Here is a 21,119-nt window from a genome sequence, read left to right as displayed (position 1 = left end):
CAATGCCGCCGCCTGCGTTCTCCGCGCTGTGCGTCCCATCCCGGGACTGTTCTGTAGCTACCACCCGCTTCTCAGTCCCTTCACCTTCTCACCCAACTCCTCCACCCCCTCCCCTCTGGCCACCAACAGTCTGTTCTCTGTACCCGAGTCTCTAAAAAAGGGAGGAAGTTTGCAATTTTCCCTCAGGCCGCAAACTTAAGTTTTCTGAAATCTGCACTGCGGCCTTTCCCGGAGATGAACATCACTTCTAACCCTGGCTTTGCAGCCGTGTTTTAAGGGGGAGTCACCTGGAGAGAGGACTGATCGCTACTGCAGGGCGGCCACCCCGTGGGAGTTCCCAGGCACGTGCCGTGTGCGGCCCGTCACGTGTCCCCGGCTTCGGGACGCTGAGTGTCTGGGGTCTTCAGATGGTCACTTGCTCTGTTGCTTTCCACGCGGAAGTTGATGAATGACCCGCCCGCCTCATCCCATGTCTGTCCTCCCGCTGGGATGAAACCTGTCCCTCTTCCCACCTCGCAGGCGACCTTCCAGACGGTGCAGCTCACGGCCTCGGCGGAGATCGACACCTACAACCCGCAGGTCTACGTGATCCAGGAGAACGCGGTCACGGTGAGCGGCCCTCCGGGCCTGGGTGGGCCGGCTTCCCGCCCGGAGGCTGGGAGTGGGGACGGGCAGCTCACTGGACTCCGAAAGCCTGGTGTCTCTGCGGTGAGCTCCCCGGGTGCTGGGGGAGCTGGGTCAGAGGCCCTGACCCCACGAGGGGTGCCGCCCATCCCGCTCGGCCGTCTCGGGGCCAAGGCCAGAGCCTGGGCTCCTGCCTCCTCTGCTGACACCCGCCAGGCTCTCCGTGTCACCCACTCGAGTGCTTTTTTAAAAAAATATTTTTTATTGATTTTTACAGAGAGGAAGGGAGAGGGATAGAGAGTTAGAAACATCCACGAGAGAGAAACATCGATCAGCTGCCTCCTGCACACGGCCCACTGGGGATGTGCCCGCAACCCAGGTACATGCCCTTGACCGGAATCGAACCCGGGACCCTTGAGTCCGCAGGCCGATGCTCTACCCACTGAGCCAAACCGGTCAGGGCCCACTCGAGCGCTTTCAGGGGAGGTGCCCAGTGTGCTGGGTAAACAGGCATCTCCGAGGCTGCTTCTCTTGAGTGGTTTCCTCCCAGCCGGGCACCCCCACTCTGTGAGCGCCCACTCCTCGGGCCGCACAGTCTACAAACTACAAGGCTCCGGGGAGGAAAGGGGGTTCGCAGAGCAGCTGCTTTGGGAGAAGCCAAGGCTGCTGGCCCAGCGGCAGGCCCTTCCCTGGTGCAGCTCCGGGAGAAGGTGCCGCCCTCACTGCAGCGCACCCCACGCCCACCACCTGCAGGGGTCCTGGGCCTCTTCCTCCCAAAGCCCTTGTTGGAAATCAGAAGGCGGTTCCAGACTCTCCCCCTCGGCCGACGTGCCTCAGCCACGCGGACCTGTGCCCGGGCTGCAGAGCCGCGGCCGTGACCTCTGGGCCTCTTACTGCTGAGAGGACCGCCCCCTCCTTCGAGGACAGGGCTTGGGAAATCCAAAATAGAACCCCAGGAAAGCCCTCTCAGTCTCACAGTGCTGGGGCCCTAGGCTGGGGGTGGGGGTGGGAGGGGGACTGGAGGTAGTTTTTAAAGTTCATTTTAGAAACATGGAGTGTTCAGTGCCTGGCCCTTTGCTGAAGTTTTTGTGTTTGTTTTGTGTGTGTGTGTATATGTGTGTGTGTGTGTTTTATTTAGAAAGCAGTATGAGATGAATGCATTAATTGAAATTTATTTTTTTATTTTTTTTAGAGTAAACTTTTTTTATAAATAGAAAGCATACAATCCAAAATAATGATAAATAGTATAATAGCATAAGCCAGTAACTTGAAATTTAAATGAACAGTTTTAGAGATCCCTTTAGGAAACTTTTCCCCTTGCTTTTCTCTGAGCAATGCTGAGAAATAACAGAGGCCAGCTACCACTTTATCGTGTCTATGAAAATAGTTTTTGATTCCAAATAAAAATTAGGTAATATTTTTGCATAATATTTGGAATCCGAATAATGGATGGACATCCCCCTATAGGTAAGTAAGGGACCCTGGAATTTATGTGAGTCCCAGCCCATGTGACAGTCGGACCCAGTAACTTATGCTCCTGGTCCCTGTCTCTCCGTGGACCCCTGGTTCGGGGGCTCGGGCCCCGAGGGAGCAAGATGCCGCATGGCGTGGACTGTATGGATTCAGTCTCGCAGCCCTGCACTTACAGAGCCCGTGTTAGCGCTTGAAGATGCAAATGGAAAGAAATGGTCACCCAGAGGTCAGACCCCAGTTTAGCCCAGCTCACGAGTTCCGGCTGAACACAGCGCTGTGCCCTGAGGCTCACCGCTCAGTGAGGAGCTAAATCGGGCCTCGTCCCCTCAGCTCCTGGAGAATATGCTTGTGGCGGGAATGGTCGTGACCACAGTCTTACACGCAGAGGCTACAAAGGAAGTGGACGTACTGAGTCATAGGCAGCCCTGGCCGGGTGGCTCTGTTGCCTGAAGCATCGTCCCATACACCTAAAGGTTGTGGGTTCGATTCCCAGTCAGGGCACATATTTTGGCTGCGGGTTCAATCCCAGGTTGGGGCACGTATAGAAGGCAATCGATAGATGTTTCTCTCTCAAAAAAAATCAATTAAAAAAGAAAATAATCATTGTTAGCCTCAAGGACAGTTTTATTGCTGAAAGGGACGACCGGAGCCCGATATCGGTCTACGATTTAGCAACCGATCAGGTGACCTGGCGGGAGCACCGTGGGGTCAGAGCTCAGGAGCCCACTTCCCAGTCCTGTCTCTGCTGCTTAATCTCGAGGGGTTGGGGGTGCTGACCTGGCCTTGGACTCCCCTCCCCGAGCAGCTCCGAACGCTGCCGCCGGGCGAGGAGACAGTGCAGCTCACCGACAGCCATGTCCTGGGTGACGCAGGCGGCTGGGGTCGCCAGCGGTGACAGCGCCAGGTGCTGACGCGGTTCGGGGGAGGGAACTGGCACCGGCTCCCTTGCTGGACGTGCCGGGAGCGTTTCCTCTGGAGATGGTACTGCCCGGCGTGTGATCGGGGACATGGCCCTGAGCCAGCCGGCCCCTCCCTGGACGCCGTGCGTGGGGTTAGAGAGCGTGGCTGGCCAGACCGTCCTCTTGTCGCTGCTCTGGTTGGGTCATTCCCTTGTCGTGTGTTCCCGTTGGCAGATTCCCATCACGGTCACGAAGCCCCACGAGAAGGCCGAAGTCCCCACCGGCGTGATCGTGGGGAGCGTCGTCGCCGGGATCCTCCTGCTCTTGGCGCTGGTGGCCGTTCTGTGGAAGGTAAGACACGGCCTCGTTCAGCACCGAGGCTCCCGGGGCCTCTGTCGTGAACGTCCTGGTCAGACAGCAGCCTTCCATCCCTTCGGCCCCTCCTCCATCACAAGAGAAAGGGCAGTGCAAGGCCATTGCAATCAGGTCCCGGAAAAGCACCGAAGGATTTTACCTCCTCGGCCTTGTCCCTGGCCTGCCCTTCCCCCCTCTCCCCTCGGCCGACCCTGCGTGTCCTATCCAACCGCAAATAAACGGAGCCCAGCTCCCTGGGCCCCAACGTCCTCCTGACGCCGATACCCGGTCAGTCCCAGTCCGCACCCCCCTCCCCGCGCCCATGGCTCCAGACGTGGTTCCCAGGGGCAGCCAGGGGGGTCCAAGGCCCCACGCAATAAGCCATCGACGTAACGTTTCACACCGTCACCCCACAGCTCGGCTTCTTCAAGAGGAAATACGAGAAAATGATGAAGAATGCAGACGAGGCTGACGAGACCGTGGAACTCAACAGCTGAGCGCCGGCCGGACCCGCGGGACAGGCCGCCTCCCGCCAGCGCCTGCTGCGGGCGCGGCTTTGTGTTTAAACCCAGGGTTTGGCGATGTCTCAGGGGCACTAGTCTAATATTTTATTTCAAGAAAACTGCAGGTCAGTTTGGAAAAAAGAACTGGGGGTGGGAGGGGTGGGAACTTAGAGGTTTATGTAAAAGACTTATTTGCTACGGACAGTGTCTACGCCGGCTGGTCCCCGGCGCACACGGTGGCGGTGCCCTGTCGGAAGGGGATGTGCTTGCAGACCCGGCGCGTCTTCAACAAAACACACCTTTCTCCGGTGTTTTATTGGCGGGGGATCCGGTTGTGTGAAACGATTGTTTTTAAAAGAAGTGACGCGTTTGGTGAAGACAGGACGAGCTTGGATGTTGACGCTGGGGAAGGACAGCGTATCATCCCCTCCCGGCAGAAGTTGCCAGTTTTCTGAGAACTGAGTTTACAGTGAGGGCCCTGGCTGCTGGCCCGGTGGCCCCCTCGCCCTCTCCTGCAATGAACTGACGGAGACGGAGACCCGCCGAGTGGCTGGGGCGCCTCCTGCCAGCAGGTCTCCATCCCGGGGGTGAGGGAGGTTAGAGGCCGAAGCACAAGACACTGTGGCCATGCTGCTGGTACGACCCGCCTGCCGGGGCCACCGTGTTGGGGGGACAGGGGAGTTCCCCCTCCCCGAGGGCCACAGCTGGCCGCCTGGCTGCTGGCAGGGACCTGGTGACTTTTTAAAGATGATCCACGTCCTGGGCACCTTCCTGCCTCCACACGGAGCCCTGTCCCGCCCTGGGAGCCCTGCTCTGGAGCCCCGGAGCCTCGTCCCTGCATGGCTGCGGTCACCCCCCGTGTGCACACACCGTCTCCCCCAGCCCCTGCCCCCCCACGGGGAGGAGGCAGGAACCCCGCGCCGAGTGGATTTCTAATCCTTGGAGCTCCAGGGCGTGTGGAAGGCAAAGCAGGACGTCGTCTCAGGAGCCTGGGAGCAGGTACGGGGTACTGGGCGTCACCGGTAGCAGGCGTCCTCGGGGCTGGTCCGTCTCGTCTCCTGGACCGACCCCCGAATGACTCTCACCTGGAGGCTGCCTCCCAGCTGGAGTCCCCAGTCCCAGCTCCCGAGACCGCTACTTGGTCGGTGGGCTGAGGCCCCGAACCCCTGTTTTCACGAGCGCCCGGTCGCTGTGCTGGAACAGACGGCCCCCCTTTTCCTTCTGCACCCTCTGCTCTCTGAGCCCACAGGACCTCGAAGGGTGGGGCTGGGCAGAAGGCGAGGGCCGGGCGCAGCGTGGGCGATGCCATGTGGAGCTGCAGCCTGGAGCTGCCAATCAGCCGCTCGGCCCGGCGACGGCAGGGGCTGGAGCTCAGCAGCGATGCTCTTGGCTCGGCTGATGGCTCAGTGGGTGAGCAGTGACCTGTGAACCAGGAGGTCACTGTTCGATACCCGGTCAGGACGCAGGCCCGGGTTGCGGGCTCGATCCCCTGTAGGGGAGCATGCAGGAGGAAGCCAATCAATGATTCTCATCATTGACGGTTATCTCTCTCCCTCTCCCTTCCTCTCTGAAATCAATAATATATATATATAAAATAAAAGTCTGGGGCCTGGGTTTTTATAATACAAATAGTCCTTCAAGGCTCTGACTTTGAGAAGAAGTCAGGGAGGACAGGGATTCGTCCATGTGATCTGGCCTGGCCCCGGCCGTGGCAGCCAGGCCCGGGCACGCAGGTCAGTGGTTTACTTTGTATTTCACCAAACGAAGAAGAAAAAACAACCGTGAAGTGTTGGGTTTACAGCAAAAATGGCTGGTGTTCTCCAGTGAGACGTGCCGGAGCCCCATTCCTGGAACAGCCGTTTGGACGAAACCTGTTTCATCCCAATAAAGTTTTATTGAGAAACAGCGTGGAGGAGACGGCCACGAGGTGACAGAGGATTTTGATGGACCACGTGACTCTGTACAGACGCACTAGTTCCTCGCGGTGCTGTGTAAGGATGTTTCCTCGGCCTCGCCGCCTCCTTACCGGGCACTCAGCTGCCGTCACACACGCAGGGCGGGAGCTCAGGCAAGACCAGGGAAAGGCCTTTCCGCGTTCTTCCCGCGAAGGGGCTGGGCTCCCGGAGACTGACCAACGTACTGCCTGGCTCCGCACCGTGTAGCAGTCAGGTGTGGCCTGGGTGCTGCTGATGCCTGGGGCCAGGTGATCTCAGGGTGTCCTGTGCCCTGTGGTATGGTCTGCAGCTTCCCGGGCCTCTCGCTGCCCAGGCTGGGAGCAGGCTGCCCCTAGTGGTGATACCAGACTGTCTCCAGCCCTCATGAGGCCGCGGGGGACCAAGGCACCCAGATTGGGAACCGCTGTGCTAACCACACCTGCCTGAACACGGCTTCTGCGATCAGATTGGTGGTCAGAGGCAGAGGCTGCATTTACCGATGGACGAGCACTTCTCCAGCACTTTGAAGCAAAGGTGAATATTCATCAAAGAAATGAAAGAACCGGCCGGTGTGAGCGTCCACCTATGGACCCAGAGGTCCCAGTTCCATTCCTAGTTGGGGCACAAGCCCGGGTTGTGGGCTGGATCCCCAGTGTGGGGCGTGCAGGAGGCAGCTGATCCAAGATCCTCTCTCATCACTGATGTTTCCATCTCTCTCTCCCTTCCTCTCTGAAATCAATAAAATATATTTTTTTTAAAAAAAGGAAAAAAAACTTTGTTTAAGAAGAAGTTTTGTATTCCTATTCAGCCACACTTTTGTTTGGAGACGAAATATGGTGTAGGGCTTAGAAGATGCCACGTGCCCTGACCGGTTTGGCTCAGTGGATAGAGCATCGGCCTGCGGACTGAAAGGTCCCAGGTTCGATTCTGGTCAAGGGCGTGTACATTGGTTGCGGGCAACATCCACAGTAGGGGGCGTGCAGGAGGCAGCTGATCGATGTTTCTCTCTCGTGGATGTTTCTAACTCTCTATCCCTCTCCCTTCCTCTCTGTAAAAAATCAATAAAATATTTAAAAAAAGAAGATGCCACGTTAGAGTGTCCATTTCATAAACGGTGCCCAGACAAGGCCTGCCGAGTGCAACCGAGACACGGTGCTGTAGGCAGGGCCGCTGTAGGCAGGGCCGCTGTAGGCAGGACCCCTGTAGGCAGGACCGCTATAGGCAGGGCCGCTGTAGGCAGGGCCCCTGTAGGCAGGACCGCTGTAGGCAGGGCCGCTGTAGGCAGGACCCCTGTAGGCAGGGCCCCTGTAGGCAGGGCCCCTGTAGGCAGGGCCGCTGTAGGCAGGGCCCCTGTAGGCAGGGCCGCTGTAGGCAGGGCCCCTGTAGGCAGGACCGCTGTAGGCAGGGTCGCTGTAGGCAGGACCCCTGTAGGCAGGACCCCTGTAGGCAGGACCCCTGTAGGCAGGCCCCCTGTAGGCAGGGCCCCTGTAGGCAGGGGCCGCTGTAGGCAGGACCCCTGTAGGCAGGGCCGCTGTAGGCAGGACCCCTGTAGGCAGGACCGCTGTAGGCAGGGCCCTCTGTAGGCAGGGACCCCCTGTAGGCAGGGCCCGCTTGTAGGCAGGGCCCCCTGTAGGCAGGCCCCTTGTAGGCAGGGCCGCTGTAGGCAGGGCCCCTGTAGGCAGGGCCCGCTTTAGGCAGGACCCCCTGTAGGCAGGGCCCCTGTAGGCAGGGCGCCTGTAGGCAGGACCCCTGGTAGGCAGGGCTGCAAATAGGGAACCGAGTGGAACAGTTTGTAAGGAAACCGCAGACTCGAACTTGGGCCTTGAGCTGTTAGCAGAAAGCGAGGACGTGGAGCTGCAGAGAGGGCCTCTCGCTGGCGGAGTCCTTTTCATAAAACAGCAACCGTCTCCCTTAGCGGGAAGAGCAAAGAAAAGGTGAACCAACTTAGCGTGTCACACAGGTGATTGTACTAAAAGTTACCACAGAAGTTCTTTATAGTGTAATTGTCCTAACATACAGCTTTACCTCATGTAGGGAACTCTCATATCCAACAGAAAGCGGAACTCCTCAGACAGAACTCCTGTCCGTCTCGATCCAGTTTGCACAGGGAAGTAACCGCGTGCACAGGGGTAGGGCACGCCCTCCTGTAGAGAAACACCCATTTGTATCAACGCCAGACTGACCCCTAGAGGCCACGGTCACAAACACGGGGTAAATTTTGAAATAAAAATGTAATTACTTTGAACCTTCGAGGACAAAAAGGTAGCCGTTGTGTAAATATAGAGAGATGGTTTCATCTGTACCAGATGTATTTTGGCAGATAAACTCAAAATATAAATGTATATGTTGCACAATTATATGAGAATTGTATATTTTTTAAAGGCAAATTGTCTTGGATACTTTCATATATTAATGTATAAATCTATACTAAGATGTAACATGGTTATTGGTTTTGATTAACTAGTTTTTGTCTTTCCTCTCGACCAAAACTATGAAAACGCATGTACGTGTGTGTGTGTGTGTGTGTGTGTGTGTGTACATCAAGCTGTAGAGTTCACCTGGTTTCAAGAAACATCCACTGGAGGAGCGAGTGATCCTCAGTATCGACTCAGGGCCGTGCTCCTGCGAAAGTGTGCGAAGCAGCAAGTGTCCTGTGACTGTAACCCCTCTGTCCACACCGCATGACCGAGTAAACGGAATCCTTTAGAAAACAGTGCTCTCTCCTGGGGATTCTGGGTTTCACGCTCCTGTGTTTCACTGTCTTACGCACTCACTCCAGACTCAGCAGGAGGGCTGTCCCTCCTCTCCCGCCACTGGCTGTGAGCAGCGTCCGGGACCTTAAAATCCTGCCCAGCAGGGACTGGCCGCTCTGCTCCTAGGCCACAGGCCCTGAGCCTGCTCCACAGTCAGAGCTCAGACCCGCAGGCCCTGAGCTGTTGGGCCCAGGGCGGCAGCTTAGCGGGTCCCGCTCACTCCCTCCGCGGCGCTGGCCGCACAGCTGAGCTGAAGCCGAGCCTGTGCCAGAGTGAAGCAGGAGAGCCAGCAGCTGCTGCACCTGCACGTCTGTGTGGCTGTGTTTTCTAATCCCGGGAGCGAGCAGGAGGGTTTGAGTATTTTCATTTTTAAGGATTAAACAAGCTGACATGAATGTGCTGAAATCATAAGCCAAGATGCGCCTCAGGCTCACAGACGGGCCGGTCGGACACACGGACGGCACGTTCACGCCCAGGTGCTGCCATTCACAGCGACGCCCGTGCTCCGCGTCAGGTGTCTCTCACGTCTTCCCGTCCCCACCGGTTCTGGGAAACCGAGTCAGGGGGCAGCTTCCTGCGCTCTCTCTCTCTCTCTCCTCTCTCTCTCTCTCACACACACACACACACACACACACAAGTGTGTCTGGTGAGCACCGGGCATTAACACGACTCCGGGGAGAGAACATTCGTTTCTTTTTTTCTTCTTTTCAAAGCTGCTGCGCCGGTTTCCCTCCCACCCGCAGTGTGCGGGTCGCCTGACCTCCTCTGCACTGTGATGTCAGGTTCGTTATTTCTGCCCGTCTGGTGGGTGTGTGATGACACCTTGTGTTTTAACTAATGTCTCCCTGGTCCCTGGTTCCTGGTGGGATTGAGCATTTTTTTCAGATGTTCACTGGCCATTCAGGCTCTATGGGTTTTGTTTGTTTTTATTATTTCTGACCCTCTCCTGAGGATATGTTTTTATTCAATTTTTAAAATGTATTGTTAGTTAATCCTCACCTGAGCATGTTACTACAAACAGCATTTTTAAAAACCCCCTCATTCTACCATAACCCTTTAATATTCTAAACTAAGATTCCAATTAAAGATTGAAATTCATCTAATTCAAAACCAGGGACTAATTTTCACCGAAGGCCCACTCCAACCTAACTTACTTTAAAAAAAGAAAAAGGTTACTAACCAAATAGCACTTTTGGGTTCTGTGCAAAATAAAGGTAATCAAATAAAATCTCACACAAGTTGCTTTGCCTATAGCCCAGGATCTACTGCCCCCTGCTGGGGAAACTACCTAACGACAGCACACAAACCAATCCTGCCCAAATCGTGCACCAGCTGTGGCCGTAGCCATACACAGGCATTACAATATCATCGACCACATTCCCTCTGCGGTACTTTACATCCCCATAACGTTTATAACTGGAAATCTGCACATCTTAATCCCTTCACTTATTTCATCCACCCCCGACCCCTTCTCCCCGCTGGTAAACACTAGTTTGTTTTCTTATCTATGAGTGTATTTTAGATTCCACATATAAGTGAAATCGTCTGTAATAATAAAAGTGTAATATGCTAATTAGACCGGACATCCTTCCGGACGAAGTAGACTGAGAGGGAAGCCGGGTCCCCAGTGCCTGCCCTGCTGGTGTCCAGAGGGAAGCCGGTGCCGGCAGCAGGGGAAGGAAGGCCTACTCTTGCACGAATTTCGTGCATCAGGGCTTTAGTGCATAAACCTATTAACAATTGGGGTACGAAGCCCAAGGAATATCTACAGGGGCCTGTACCTCCACGCTAATGTGCTTTCAGAATGAATGACACTGTCTTGTTCTCCTAAGGGGCTAAAATGTAGTGGACGGAAGAAGGAAGCATGAATCCAGAGAGGGCCAGGCCGAGGCCAGGCGATCAGGGAGAGTAGGGGAGGGTGTGTCTGCCTTCCGGGTCCGTCAGCCCAGTTTCTCTGGATCGACAGGCGGGGAAAAGCCTGGCTTACCGGGGATTCCCGGCGCCAGCGTGGCTCCTGCAGCCCAGGAAGGGGCAGCATGCAGACCCTTCCCCTGGATGTGAGGGTCAGGGGCAGGGACCACCAGCTGGGTGCCTGGCACCAAGCAGGCAGGCAAGGATGGTTGGAAAAGTGAATTCCTATGTTAACAATGTCTCACTAGATGTAACAATATCACCCCAAATGCAGTCAACCTGTGTCTGCAAGTCTAGTCTTTGTTCCCAACATGCATAATGCGAATTCTGTGGTGTCAGTCGCCTGAAATTATGTCCATGTTTTATTGCTTTAAGGCCGATAAGGAGGTCATACACTCCTGTCCATGAAGATAGTATGCAGGTGACCACGAGGAGGCTGGGCCTTTGTTTAGGACAAAGACCTTGCAGAGAAGTTGCTCATTATGGACCTCACTAATGGCGATGCTGCATAAGCAGCTAAAGGGATACTATCTGCAAGTGCTTTAATGAACAACCACATCATTCTCCTTTTTCAGTGGCTGTGGATCAAATTTTATTTTTATTTTATTGATGTCAGAGAGGAAGGGAGAGGGAGGGAGGGAGAGAAACATCAACAACGAGAGAGAATCATTGACTGGCTGCCTCCCACGCGCCCCCTACTGGGGATCGAGCCCGCAACCCAGGCATGTGCCCTGACTGGGAATCGAACCGGGACCTCCTGGTTGATGCTCAACCGTGGAGCCATGCCGGCCGGCTGTGGGTCAAATTTTATTTTATTTTTTTATTTTTTTTAAATATATTTTATTGATTTTTTACAGAGAGGAAGGGAGAGGGATAGAGAGTTAGAAACATCGATGAGAAACATCGATCAGCTGCCTCCTGCACACTCCCCACTGGGGATGTGCCCGCAACCAAGGTACATGCCCTTGACTGGAATCGAACCCGGGACCCTTGAGTCCGCAGGCCGACGCTCTATCCACTGAGCCAAACCGGTCAGGGCTATGGGTCAAATTTTAAATATCAACTAACGGTATAACCCAAAGGAACCTTGTTGCTAGTCAATTACCCTGGTTTTACAGTGACTTCATGCTGATTTGTATATAGATTCAACACTAAGAACTTATAAAATCTAATAAGTAATGGTGAGATGATAGATTCTGAAATCCTAGACATCGCCATAGTATGAAATACATGTTTGATGTCTTAGTACTGAATTTTAAAACACAGAAAAATGCTGCTCATAAACGATTTTAATGTTTATTTGGTTTACTTTTTAAATATATAAATTCTTAAAATATATCATGACTTTCCAGTAATGACTTTGTGCGCCCTCCAGCCAGCACCATAGTGGCACCCTGGCTGTGGGGAGGGGGGGTGGGGAGGTGGGTTCTGAGACAGACTCTGAGTCCAGTTACAATCATTCGTCATGAGTTCATTTGTCTACCGCTGACATCTTTCCTCGTGTTTAAATTGTTCTTCCGTTTCCCCCTAGAGGCGGTCCCTCTCTCTAGCTCCAGTGTAAGACCTCACCCTAAACTCTCCTGAGTTCTGGAGAAGGAAAATCAGATTGTGGTCCAAGGTCAGGCGGCCACTTCACCAACGTGAGTGATTTAGTCGCTGGTTGCCCAAAAGCATTCTTTGTTTCTCTTCCAAGATGATGACGATTCTTCGTATATTTCCTAAGAGACAGAAGCATGACAGGCATTCAACACAAAGCATCTGAATACACGCAGACAGATTTGAGCAGCGAGGGCAGATGGACATCACACCTACTGAAATCTGCTCCTCTCTCCACATCCCGGGACGTTTATATCGGCCCCGCGAGCAGAGAAAGGAACGAACACGTCCCCTCCACGTAAGGACGCCAACCCAGAGGGGAGCAGCGGACAGAAGCCTTACCAGGGGGGACGACGGGGCAGAATAAGGGATGAACTCCCTGGGGCCCAGCACAGGGACAGCTGGGCAGGCAGAGAAGGGCGGGTCTTCTGTTCTAAGCATTTTCCTTTCCAAACACACTGGCTGGTCCCACAGCTCTAACTGCGCTGGTCCCCAGGCAACGGGGCTCAGCCTGTGACGTGGTCACACCTGCAGAAGCTCTGCACAGGTGACAGCTGCTCTGGACGCAGGTGGCGCCTGCCTGCCCACCTGTGCCTGCGCCACAGACGACCTCGAAGCACAGGCCACCTTCCCTTCTCACTCTCTAGCCAGCTCTTCTGCCGTTGGAACAGAAACCCACACTCACTTGTCCTCTGGACACCTGGACCCTTCCCCACCGCCCAGGGCCTTCTTTGGAGGCCACCCGCTCACCTGCAGTGGTGAGCTGTCCCCTCCCCCTGCCCCAGGCTCAGGACTCACCGTGGGGTGCCCTCACCGTGGGGTGTTCTCACCATGGGGTGCCCTCACTGTGGGGTGCCCTCACTGTGGGGTGCCCTCACTGTGGGGTGCCCTCCACTCCCTTCTCAGGAGCCTCCCCCGCTCTATGGACACTGTGGCCTGGTTCAGAGCAAACACCCAGACATCTGAGCTGCACTAAGCCAGGGTCCCTTCACACTCACGCCTCTCACACCAGTTTCCCCTTTAACAAGGGGATTCGGTTTCCATTCGGAAAACCTGGTGGCTACATCCCTCAGGCGGGTCAGGTCCAGCCGTCATGGACACTGAGGGGCCCCCGCCCTGGTCCCCTGGCTGCTGTCCCCCCGCCCCCCAGCGGCTCGCACTCTGCTACAGTCCCACCTGGGTGCTGGCCGCCGAGAGCAAGGACAGCCCCTGCCGCTGCCGCTACTGGGGGGAGAGGCTCTATGACCAGAGACCTGTTTGCGCTCACTGCGGGGCTGGGCACAGAGAGCCCGTACGTCTCCCACTGACATGGTTACATCCACTCACCGGGCATTTTCTCCACCCTTTTTTCTTTTTCTAAAAGGATGGAGCCCTGGGGGGTCTAGTGCCTTGAAGAATTTCTGTGCTGGCAATTGCCCGAGTAGCCGCACACCATTCCCGCTCTGGACAGGAGACCCCCTTGTTCAGGGAACCCTAACCTGAGGGCTCCGGCAGCCTGGGAATCCCAACTCCTACACTGCGGAGGCCAGCTCCGTGCCGTGCATTCTGGGGGCGTATATTTTTCATGGTTAACAAACCTTGGAAAAAAGATCCTAGATAATAAAAGCATAATATGCTAATTAGACCGGGCGTCCTTCCAGACGACCTTCCGGAAGAAGCCGGGGCTGCAAGGGCTGAGGCAGAGGCGGCTGCTGCGGCGGGCGGGGGTCGAGCCCCTTGCAGGAATTTCGTGCATCGGGCCTCTAGTTTTACATAAACACCCTGCTTCTCAGATTCAGAAAACAGGAGTCAGCAAGTCGGGGGAGACGCATGTGCACAAACTCTGCATGTGCTCTCGTGCTCAAAAATCCCTGAGGAAAACCCGGCCAAGGCAGAGACGGGAGCTTCCTCCAGGTACCTTCTTCCACACGGGCACCTTGGCCTTCAGAGCGTCGATGGCGTAGCTCACGGCTCCGAGGGACGCAGCCCTGTGGGCCGAGGACACGGCGATGACAACGCTCGCTTCGGACACGGGGACCAGGCTGCAACAGAATGGAGGGCACGTTACGCCTTCTCTGAACCTACTGCTCAAGGGTTCACGGCCCCTGAAGAGAAATCCCAGAGAAGCTCCCAGAACTAACACCCCCTTCCTCCTACGTGGCCTCCAGGTCAACCAACGCCTGAGCCAAACGAACAGGCACAGCTGGCGAAGCAGCAGAGAACTTAAATGTCCAACAGCAACACACAGCGGACAGGACCACCGGCGCTGTAATCACAGGACAGCCACCGTAAAGCAGCACCTCGCTGCGCCTGACGATCCAGTCTCCAGTGCTGGGCGCTTTGCAAAGCCTGGAACCCACTCTTAGGGACACAAAAGGCAAACGAATCTAATGTCCTCCCAGGGCATGTACTTTAGTCTCTTTTCTTCATATAAACAGAGTCCAGACTAGAAGACAATTCCCTAACGGCCTCTGGGACTTCCCCCCGATCGGCACAAGCCCTGCGGCCCGGGCTCGAGGGTCCTGCCCACCTGGGCCCTGGCACAGCAGCTGGCACTGCAAACGCTACAACGGAACAAGCAGCCTTAACCTCCACCGCCTGCCAGGAAACACGCTAACTCCTCTCCCCGGAGCCAGGACCTGACACCGCAGGGTCCGCGCCCGCTCGGAGGGGAGCTGGCAGGGCATGAGGGCGTCGTACCCGAGTCTGTGGAACACCGCGATGTGCCTGACCGGCCACTTCCGCCTCACGTCACCACAGATCCTCCGGACTTCGTTTTCCGCCATCGGTATGTATGCTTCGTACTCTAAGCTAATGACTTTTTTCCCTTCAAAGTGATTCCTTGTGGTCCCTAAGAAGAAGAAAAAAAGGCGATTAGAATAAGTTTCTCCTTATAGTAGAAATGGCACAGTAAAAAGGGTTCTAATTTTTTAATATATTTTGATTGATTTTTTTTTTTTTTTTTAGAGAGGAAGGGAGAGGGAAAGAGAAAAATTGATGTGAGAGCAAAACATCGCTTGGCTGCCTCCTGCACGCCCCCTACTGGGGATCGAGCCCAAAACCCGGGCGTGTGCCTTGACCTGAACTGAACCGGCGACCCTTTGGTGCACGGAAGACAGCCAACCACCTGAGCCACACCGGCCAGGGCAAGAACAGGGTTATTTTGGAATAGACAAGTAGCACACAGATCTGTCTGACGATTATGTGGCAATATTCTAAAAATGAACATGATGAGAAAAACAAAAGATAACCGTCACAAAGGTAAAAAGATAAGACGTGCTGACCGGGCAGGCGGACGGAGACTCTCGCGTGACAAAGCAGCAGAGTTCCTTTCCGGCGGCATCTGCCACTTAGAGGAACGCATCACGTTCCCGGTTATCATGAAGGTACCACCGCCACCATTTCCCCTGGATGTTTGGAAAACACAGAATTCTCTCTGCTAAGGACGTCTGTCCTGCTCTCAGTAGGCCTTTAACATGTTCGTTTGAAGATTACTCACACGACGCAAAGCTGGAAACTTCGACCCCCACCCGGTCACCGTGGCTCAGTGTCTTAACATCCCGCCCCAACCCTGGACACGGGACACCCGTGCCTTTACGGCCTCGTGCCGGCAAGGGAGCTGGGGACACGCACTCACCCACAAACAGGGACACTGCACCGCAGAGCGGGGACGTCACCAGCTGCGAGACTTCCTCCACGGACAGCTTCTCGGCGGTGAACCTGATGATATCTTTAGGTTTCTCTTCATCTTCACCCACATCTTCCCTAGAAACGAGGTATTAACAGACCTTAACGGTGGTGCCAGCGGCAATCACCCAGCTACAGGCTGCACGTCCAGTCATGCTTTTCTACATCAGAGGTGCTAGGAGGCATGATCTGAATGATACATTAAGAGTGAAATTAAAAAAACAACCACCACAGTGTCTATCCCTAATGAGTCGAGCATGATATAAAAAGGAGTTTACCATGAACATGACCACTGGCAGTGGTTCTCAACCTTCCTAACGCCGCGACCCTTTAATACAGTCCCCCATGTTGTGGTGACCCCCAACCATAAAATTATTTTGGTGGCTACTTCATAACTGTCATGTTGCTACTGTTATGAATGGTAATGTAAATATCTGATATGCAGGATGTACTTTCATTGTTCGCGACCCACAGGTTGAGAACCGCTGAGTCTTAAAGCATAAACTATCCCTCACGCCCACTTCGCCCCCTTCGGAATTGCTCCTCTGAGGGCTCTCCCATCCCGGGACGGTCCAGATCTCGACAGGTCAGCCTCACGCACATCACTCTCCCCACTGTCACCAAACCACGCCCGGAACCGCCCTTTCCTTTAGCCACAGAGGCTCCGGGGGAGAGAAATGGTGACACCGCGGGGACAGGTTCATTTCACCGAGGGCACGACCCGCAAAGGCGCCAAGGAAATAAAAGGGGGAAGTGCCCGCCTATGCACAGCACTGGGGTCCTCGCCGTGCACTGCCCAGCCATCCAGCAGCATCTGGGGCCCGCTCCCTGCGCGGGGACTCACCCACGCACTAGACACGGGCCAGGGAGCAGGGGCTGGGGCGGGCCAGGCAGGTGGAACCTTGCAGGCCCCGAGGAGTGTGGATAAAATCCTACATCCTGGGGGGTTCACCCGCACAGAAGAGGAGAGGAAGAAGACCCGGAGGAGCGAGGGAGTCACTCAAGGTGATTCCAACCAAGGAGCCTTCCTGAGCCAGTGTTCTCGCCCCGTCCCCTCCGCCCCTGAAGAGAAATGAGCAGCCATCCTAGACCACTGATCCAGGACGTTCAACCTCCCACACACGCCCCGAGCCTCCTCCACCCCCTTTTCTTGCAAGAAGATCCAGGCAAGCCGAACAGTCTCTGAACTTCAAGCCATGCCAGCTTCCCACACCGGTTCTGTGAGGACCTGAAACCATGTGCTTCAAACCTGTCCAACACAATAATCACCCACCAAGCTGTTGAGTCAACTTCCGCATCTGTCCAAGGAGCAGTTCTAATCATCACACACATGCACATACTCAGACACATGCACGTGCACACATGCTCACACACACGCACACACACATACACGCACACACATGCTCACACACACACACATACCCCTAACTTCAATGGCAGCCCATTATTTCTGAATAAATTCCAAACTCCAAAAAATAGCACTTTTCTAAAATCATGGAGGTGATAAGGTGACCACAGTTTCCAAATAAAACGGAGATACATGTCTAATGGAAGCCTCCTATTATTCCTAAATAGTAGGGCGAAGAGAGAGCCCATCTTTACGGCCACGGTGGGCAATCTGCTTTGCAATATTTATCCTTCCCTTTGGGGGCACTGGCCTCAGAAGAGCGTGGGGAAAAGTGGGTGAAAACGTGACCAGGCATCCGCGGCTTGTTCCTTTCTGCGATGAAACCAAGGATTTACCGCTGAGCATGACGGTCACTCCGATTCTGGAGGGAAACCCCAGCAAGTTGAGACGTTCTCCTTCATTCCTAACTTTACTGGCATGATTGTTCGTCTCCACATCATTTAGTCGTCAGCTGACAATAAACTAAGCCCCATTCTGTCTGTGCGTCCAGACCACACAGAGAATCGTTCTTATACGCCCTCCACTCAGGGACGCTGTGTTGTTTGGCCAGACGGAGCGATGGCCTGGGTCCTAGGCCCGCCTGCAACAGCTAAATAATAAAGCTGCGTTTTCACATCCTTGGGAACGGGCAGGCGTCCTTTCTAGGCACAGCGATCTCTCACTGCCGGGCATGTAATGTTTCCGCACCCTCTGTGCCAGGGGAGCTGCTACCCAGCACCAGCAAGCGCATCAGTGAGAAGGCACAGAGTCCAACCATCTGACCTCGGGTCTTGGCTCTGCCACTTCAAGCATGTCAAACTCAAAGGCTACCACGGGCCAAATAAACAAGGTTTAAGTGTATGTGGGCCACAAAAAACAACAACAAAGCTTCAATTTTCATAGAAATGTAGGTTTATTTCGATAGAGACATGCTGAATACAAAGGGCTGAAATAAAGGAGTAATTGCTAACATAAAATAATAGAACATTTTAGTAAAAAGTTAATATTTTTTCTTGAACGTTAACTTACCAGACACTGCATAACTGCACAAATTAATAAGCGTAATGCAAATAAACCTATTTTTCTTGTTCTCCGAAAGTGAAATATTTCCTGTTGTGCACTCCAAACAAGTCAGTCCAGGACTAACGACTGGCCATTGCCTGCTAAAATATTTGCTGCTAGTGTTAGTGGAGAGAAATGGTGCGCCTGCGAGTAAGGCGCGTAAGGGAAATGAATGCAACACGATTATAGTAATCAGTCATTAGTGAACGTTGTAGTTCGTTATTAATAATTATGTATAACAGGATATTGTAAAAATTAAGTTACAAAAATTTTATTAAAATGTTTCTTATATACCATCATATTGGCTGGGCCGCAAAAATATTCGTTATGGCCGCATGCGGGCCACTGAGTTTGACATACTTGAGCTACGTGATCACAGACTAGCTTTGTACCTTCTCTGAACACCAGTTCTCCCTCCTGCAAAACAGTGTCCGACACTGTGCCTGACACACGAGAAAGTCTCAATAAACCGTGTTAAATGAAGAGGATGAACACATCCGAGGGACAAGAAGCGAGGCTGCTGACAGCAGAACTGAAGCAGAGACGGCAGGGAGGTGTCACAAGTCTGTCTGCACCGACACAGGCTGCGCTGTGACAGAGAGCGCGCGCAGACAGACTGACAAATAGCGCAGGCAAAGCAATCTGCACGCAGGTTACCCCTGTGTGACCCTTCTCCAGGGACAGGAGCACTTACCTCACATGCTCCAGGGGCCCCCCAGCACTAGCCTCCACTGATGGGGGGGATGATGGCGACTTCGTCTCCTGATCGAAGCAGAAGGAGCTGATCTCCAAGCTCGACATATTCCTGACGCACAGCCAGTATCACCTGGTTCCTGACATCAGCCAACCTGAGGAAGCAAGTAGAGTGAGAAGCGTCAGTGCTGTGTGAGGCCTCCAAGGTCTCCAGTGAAAAAGGTCACAGAAGCCCTGGCCAGTGTGGCTCAGTGACTAGAGCGTCGGCCAGCAGGCTGAAGGGTCACAGGTTCGATTCCCGTCAAGGGCACGTACCTTGGTTGCAGGCTGGATCCCTGACCCTGGGTGGGGCCCGTGTGGGAGACAACCAGTCGATGTGTCTCTATCACATCAATGTTTCTCTCTCTCTTCCTGTCTCTCCCCTTCCCTTCCACTCTCTAAAAATCAACAGGAAAATACCCTCAGGTGAGGATTAAGGAAACAAAAAAAAATATGACATAAATATTACTTTGTAGCATCACCTGCAGCGTTACTAACTAAAGGAACTTACGTTCTGCAGAGAAAGGACGCATCCGTTGAAGAATATACTCATTCACCACCAAGAACACAGGAAACTGCCAACAACGCGTACTGGCTGCTGTGTGTCTTAGAGAATTAAATACTAGACTGAAGCTAGACCAGGTCAAAGGAAAGAAAGAAAAAGAAAAATGTCCTAATTCCAGGAGCCTCCTAAGTGTACAGTCTACTAAGTGGACCTCAGAAGTCCCCCCAAGACAGGGGTCTCCCGGCAGGGGAAAGGTTAAAGGTGAGGTGGGACAGAGGCCCCGCATATGTCAGACATTATCAGGGCACTTTAAGAGCAATTGAAAAGATACAAAATAAAAAATGAGTAGTTTTTTGAACACGCATTGTGGAGTTTCTCTTACACATTGAACATCTATATGGACTAAGTGACACCGTTAATATTCCTGAACACCTTCTAAGAAGCCACTTCCACAATCTGTCCCCAAAAGAACTTGAGGCAGGAACATTAAATCGGCTATTGCAAAACGCAAATTCAGCAAATCCAAAACCCTGGGGTCTGGTCTCTCCTTTTTCTCTTAATCTTAGAAATTTCCATTTTGACTTCTCTGAAGACGTGGCAGGACATGAAAGTTTCAAGCACACATTTTAACAGAATTTGTAACAATTTCACTTACTGCTATGAAAATGCAGAATCTACATGTTCGATGTTCTGAAATTACTAAAGCAAACATGAGCATGTCCGTTTGGGAGCACCCAGCTCACTGCGCTCCTCGGTAACTCTCTAACCCGCCTTAAGGAACAGTGCATTTCAAACTAGGATTTACATTTCTGGTTCCAGAAAAGCAGAACTAATGACCTTTTCTGACATTAGGGAAAACAAAATTTTTTTCACTTTGACCATTTACCCATTTACACATTTTTTAGAATGCTAAGAAGTGTTCGTCATGCGCGTTCCACAATGTCTACCTACCCCGGATGCCGAGTTTCTATCTCATCCCACAGCTGCGAGGCTTTTATTTCTTGGGGCACAGAAATGGTCTCCGAGCGAATCCCTGTGATCTCAGCACTTTTTGCAAAATACAGCACTTCGACCTGAAAGGAGAGAAAATGCTCTTCATAACCACTCGTGGTCCTCTTCTGACAAATGAGGTACTTTTTGTCAAAGACAAATTGGATGAGTTAGAGAAAATCAAATCGCCCATAGAAATGTCAGCGTGTCTGCACGGCCGCCTTTGAACAGTTCGCACCAAGTCCGGGTGCTGGTGCCGCCGCCAACACCCCACGCGGTGACCAGGTGGCACGTGGGAGACACGTACACAGTGACCGCGTGTCTGAGTGCCGAGCAGAGACGCAGAGTGAATGGCCGAGAAGCCAGGCCCGGTCTTTCGGGGCCACTGACCTGGGCCCCGCTGAGCCCGGGGCGGGTTATGCAACCGCCGCCTGCCGGGCAGGCCGAGCGGGTTCCAGCACCTGCACCTGCACCTGCTCCGCCAGCCCGGGTCCAGGGAGCCGCCGGGACCCGCCCACCTGCCGGGGCCCCTCCCCACCCACCCGCGGTGGCCCACGAGCGGGGGACGCGTGTTGCGAGGACCCTAAATGCTGACCCGCGGGCGGCCGCCAGCAGCACCCGGTGCACCCGACACCGATGCGAGCGCCGCCGGGAACTGCGATTGAGGCTCCAATGCGCGCGGGGGGAGGGGGGGGATCACGGGCAGGAGAGGAGGTGGAGGTGGATCTTT

General features: G+C 54.0%; 3 protein-coding genes across 5 annotated transcripts in view; 1 reads left to right on the top strand and 2 right to left on the bottom strand.

Annotated features, from left to right (window-relative positions):
* ITGA2 (integrin subunit alpha 2) overlaps positions 1-5,615 on the top strand; it is a 51,227-nt gene extending 45,612 nt beyond the window's left edge. For both annotated transcript variants that reach the window (XM_014449471.2, XM_023748216.1), the window contains exons 27-29: positions 520-609; positions 3,231-3,347; positions 3,767-5,615. In XM_014449471.2, the coding sequence (XP_014304957.2) occupies positions 520-609; positions 3,231-3,347; positions 3,767-3,847 (288 nt within the window). In that variant the 3' untranslated portion in view covers positions 3,848-5,615. The remainder of the gene's footprint in view (positions 1-519; positions 610-3,230; positions 3,348-3,766) is intronic.
* Positions 5,616-6,878: 1,263 nt separating this feature from the next.
* Positions 6,879-7,832, bottom strand: LOC106695397 (repetitive proline-rich cell wall protein 1-like). Its single transcript, XM_014449470.1, has 2 exons — positions 7,813-7,832; positions 6,879-7,614 (listed from the first exon to the last, which is right to left on the bottom strand). Exons 1-2 carry the CDS (start codon positions 7,830-7,832, stop codon positions 6,879-6,881), a joined length of 756 nt encoding a protein of 251 aa, XP_014304956.1.
* Positions 7,833-11,725: 3,893 nt separating this feature from the next.
* On the bottom strand, positions 11,726-20,477 carry MOCS2 (molybdenum cofactor synthesis 2). 2 transcript variants are annotated; one of them, XM_006107464.3, is made up of 6 exons: positions 20,351-20,477; positions 18,857-19,010; positions 15,664-15,791; positions 14,727-14,877; positions 13,945-14,068; positions 11,726-12,169 (listed from the first exon to the last, which is right to left on the bottom strand). In XM_006107464.3, exons 2-6 carry the CDS (start codon positions 18,961-18,963, stop codon positions 12,101-12,103), a joined length of 579 nt encoding a protein of 192 aa, XP_006107526.1. In that variant the 5' UTR covers positions 18,964-19,010; positions 20,351-20,477; the 3' UTR covers positions 11,726-12,100. The 2 variants fall into 2 exon arrangements, with proteins under 2 accessions (XP_006107526.1, XP_023603983.1); XM_023748215.1 differs by lacking the exon at positions 13,945-14,068.
* Positions 20,478-21,119: the final 642 nt, after the last annotated feature.

This window comes from Myotis lucifugus, unplaced genomic scaffold, assembly GCF_000147115.1.
Source record: "Myotis lucifugus unplaced genomic scaffold, Myoluc2.0 scaffold_1205, whole genome shotgun sequence".
In the NCBI taxonomy this organism is placed as follows: domain Eukaryota; kingdom Metazoa; phylum Chordata; class Mammalia; order Chiroptera; family Vespertilionidae; genus Myotis; species Myotis lucifugus.
This window is presented reverse-complemented; position numbering and strand designations above follow the sequence as displayed.

Coding starts and splice junctions, on each gene's coding strand:
- LOC106695397 (XM_014449470.1), bottom strand. CDS start 7,832: ATGAGAGTTCCCTACATGAG. Junction 7,615..7,812: donor ATGAGAGTTCCCTACATGAG/GTAAAGCTGTAT, acceptor TTCTGCTAACAG/CTCAAGGCCCAAGTTCGAGT.
- MOCS2 (XM_006107464.3), bottom strand. CDS start 18,963: ATGTCGAGCTTGGAGATCAGCTCCTTCTGCTTCGATCAGGAGACGAAG. Junction 15,792..18,856: donor GGGCCCCTGGAGCATGTGAG/GTAAGTGCTCCT, acceptor CCTCGTTTCTAG/GGAAGATGTGGGTGAAGATG. Junction 12,170..13,944: donor AGGTGCCCGTGTGGAAGAAG/GTACCTGGAGGA, acceptor TCTGTCTCTTAG/GAAATATACGAAGAATCGTC.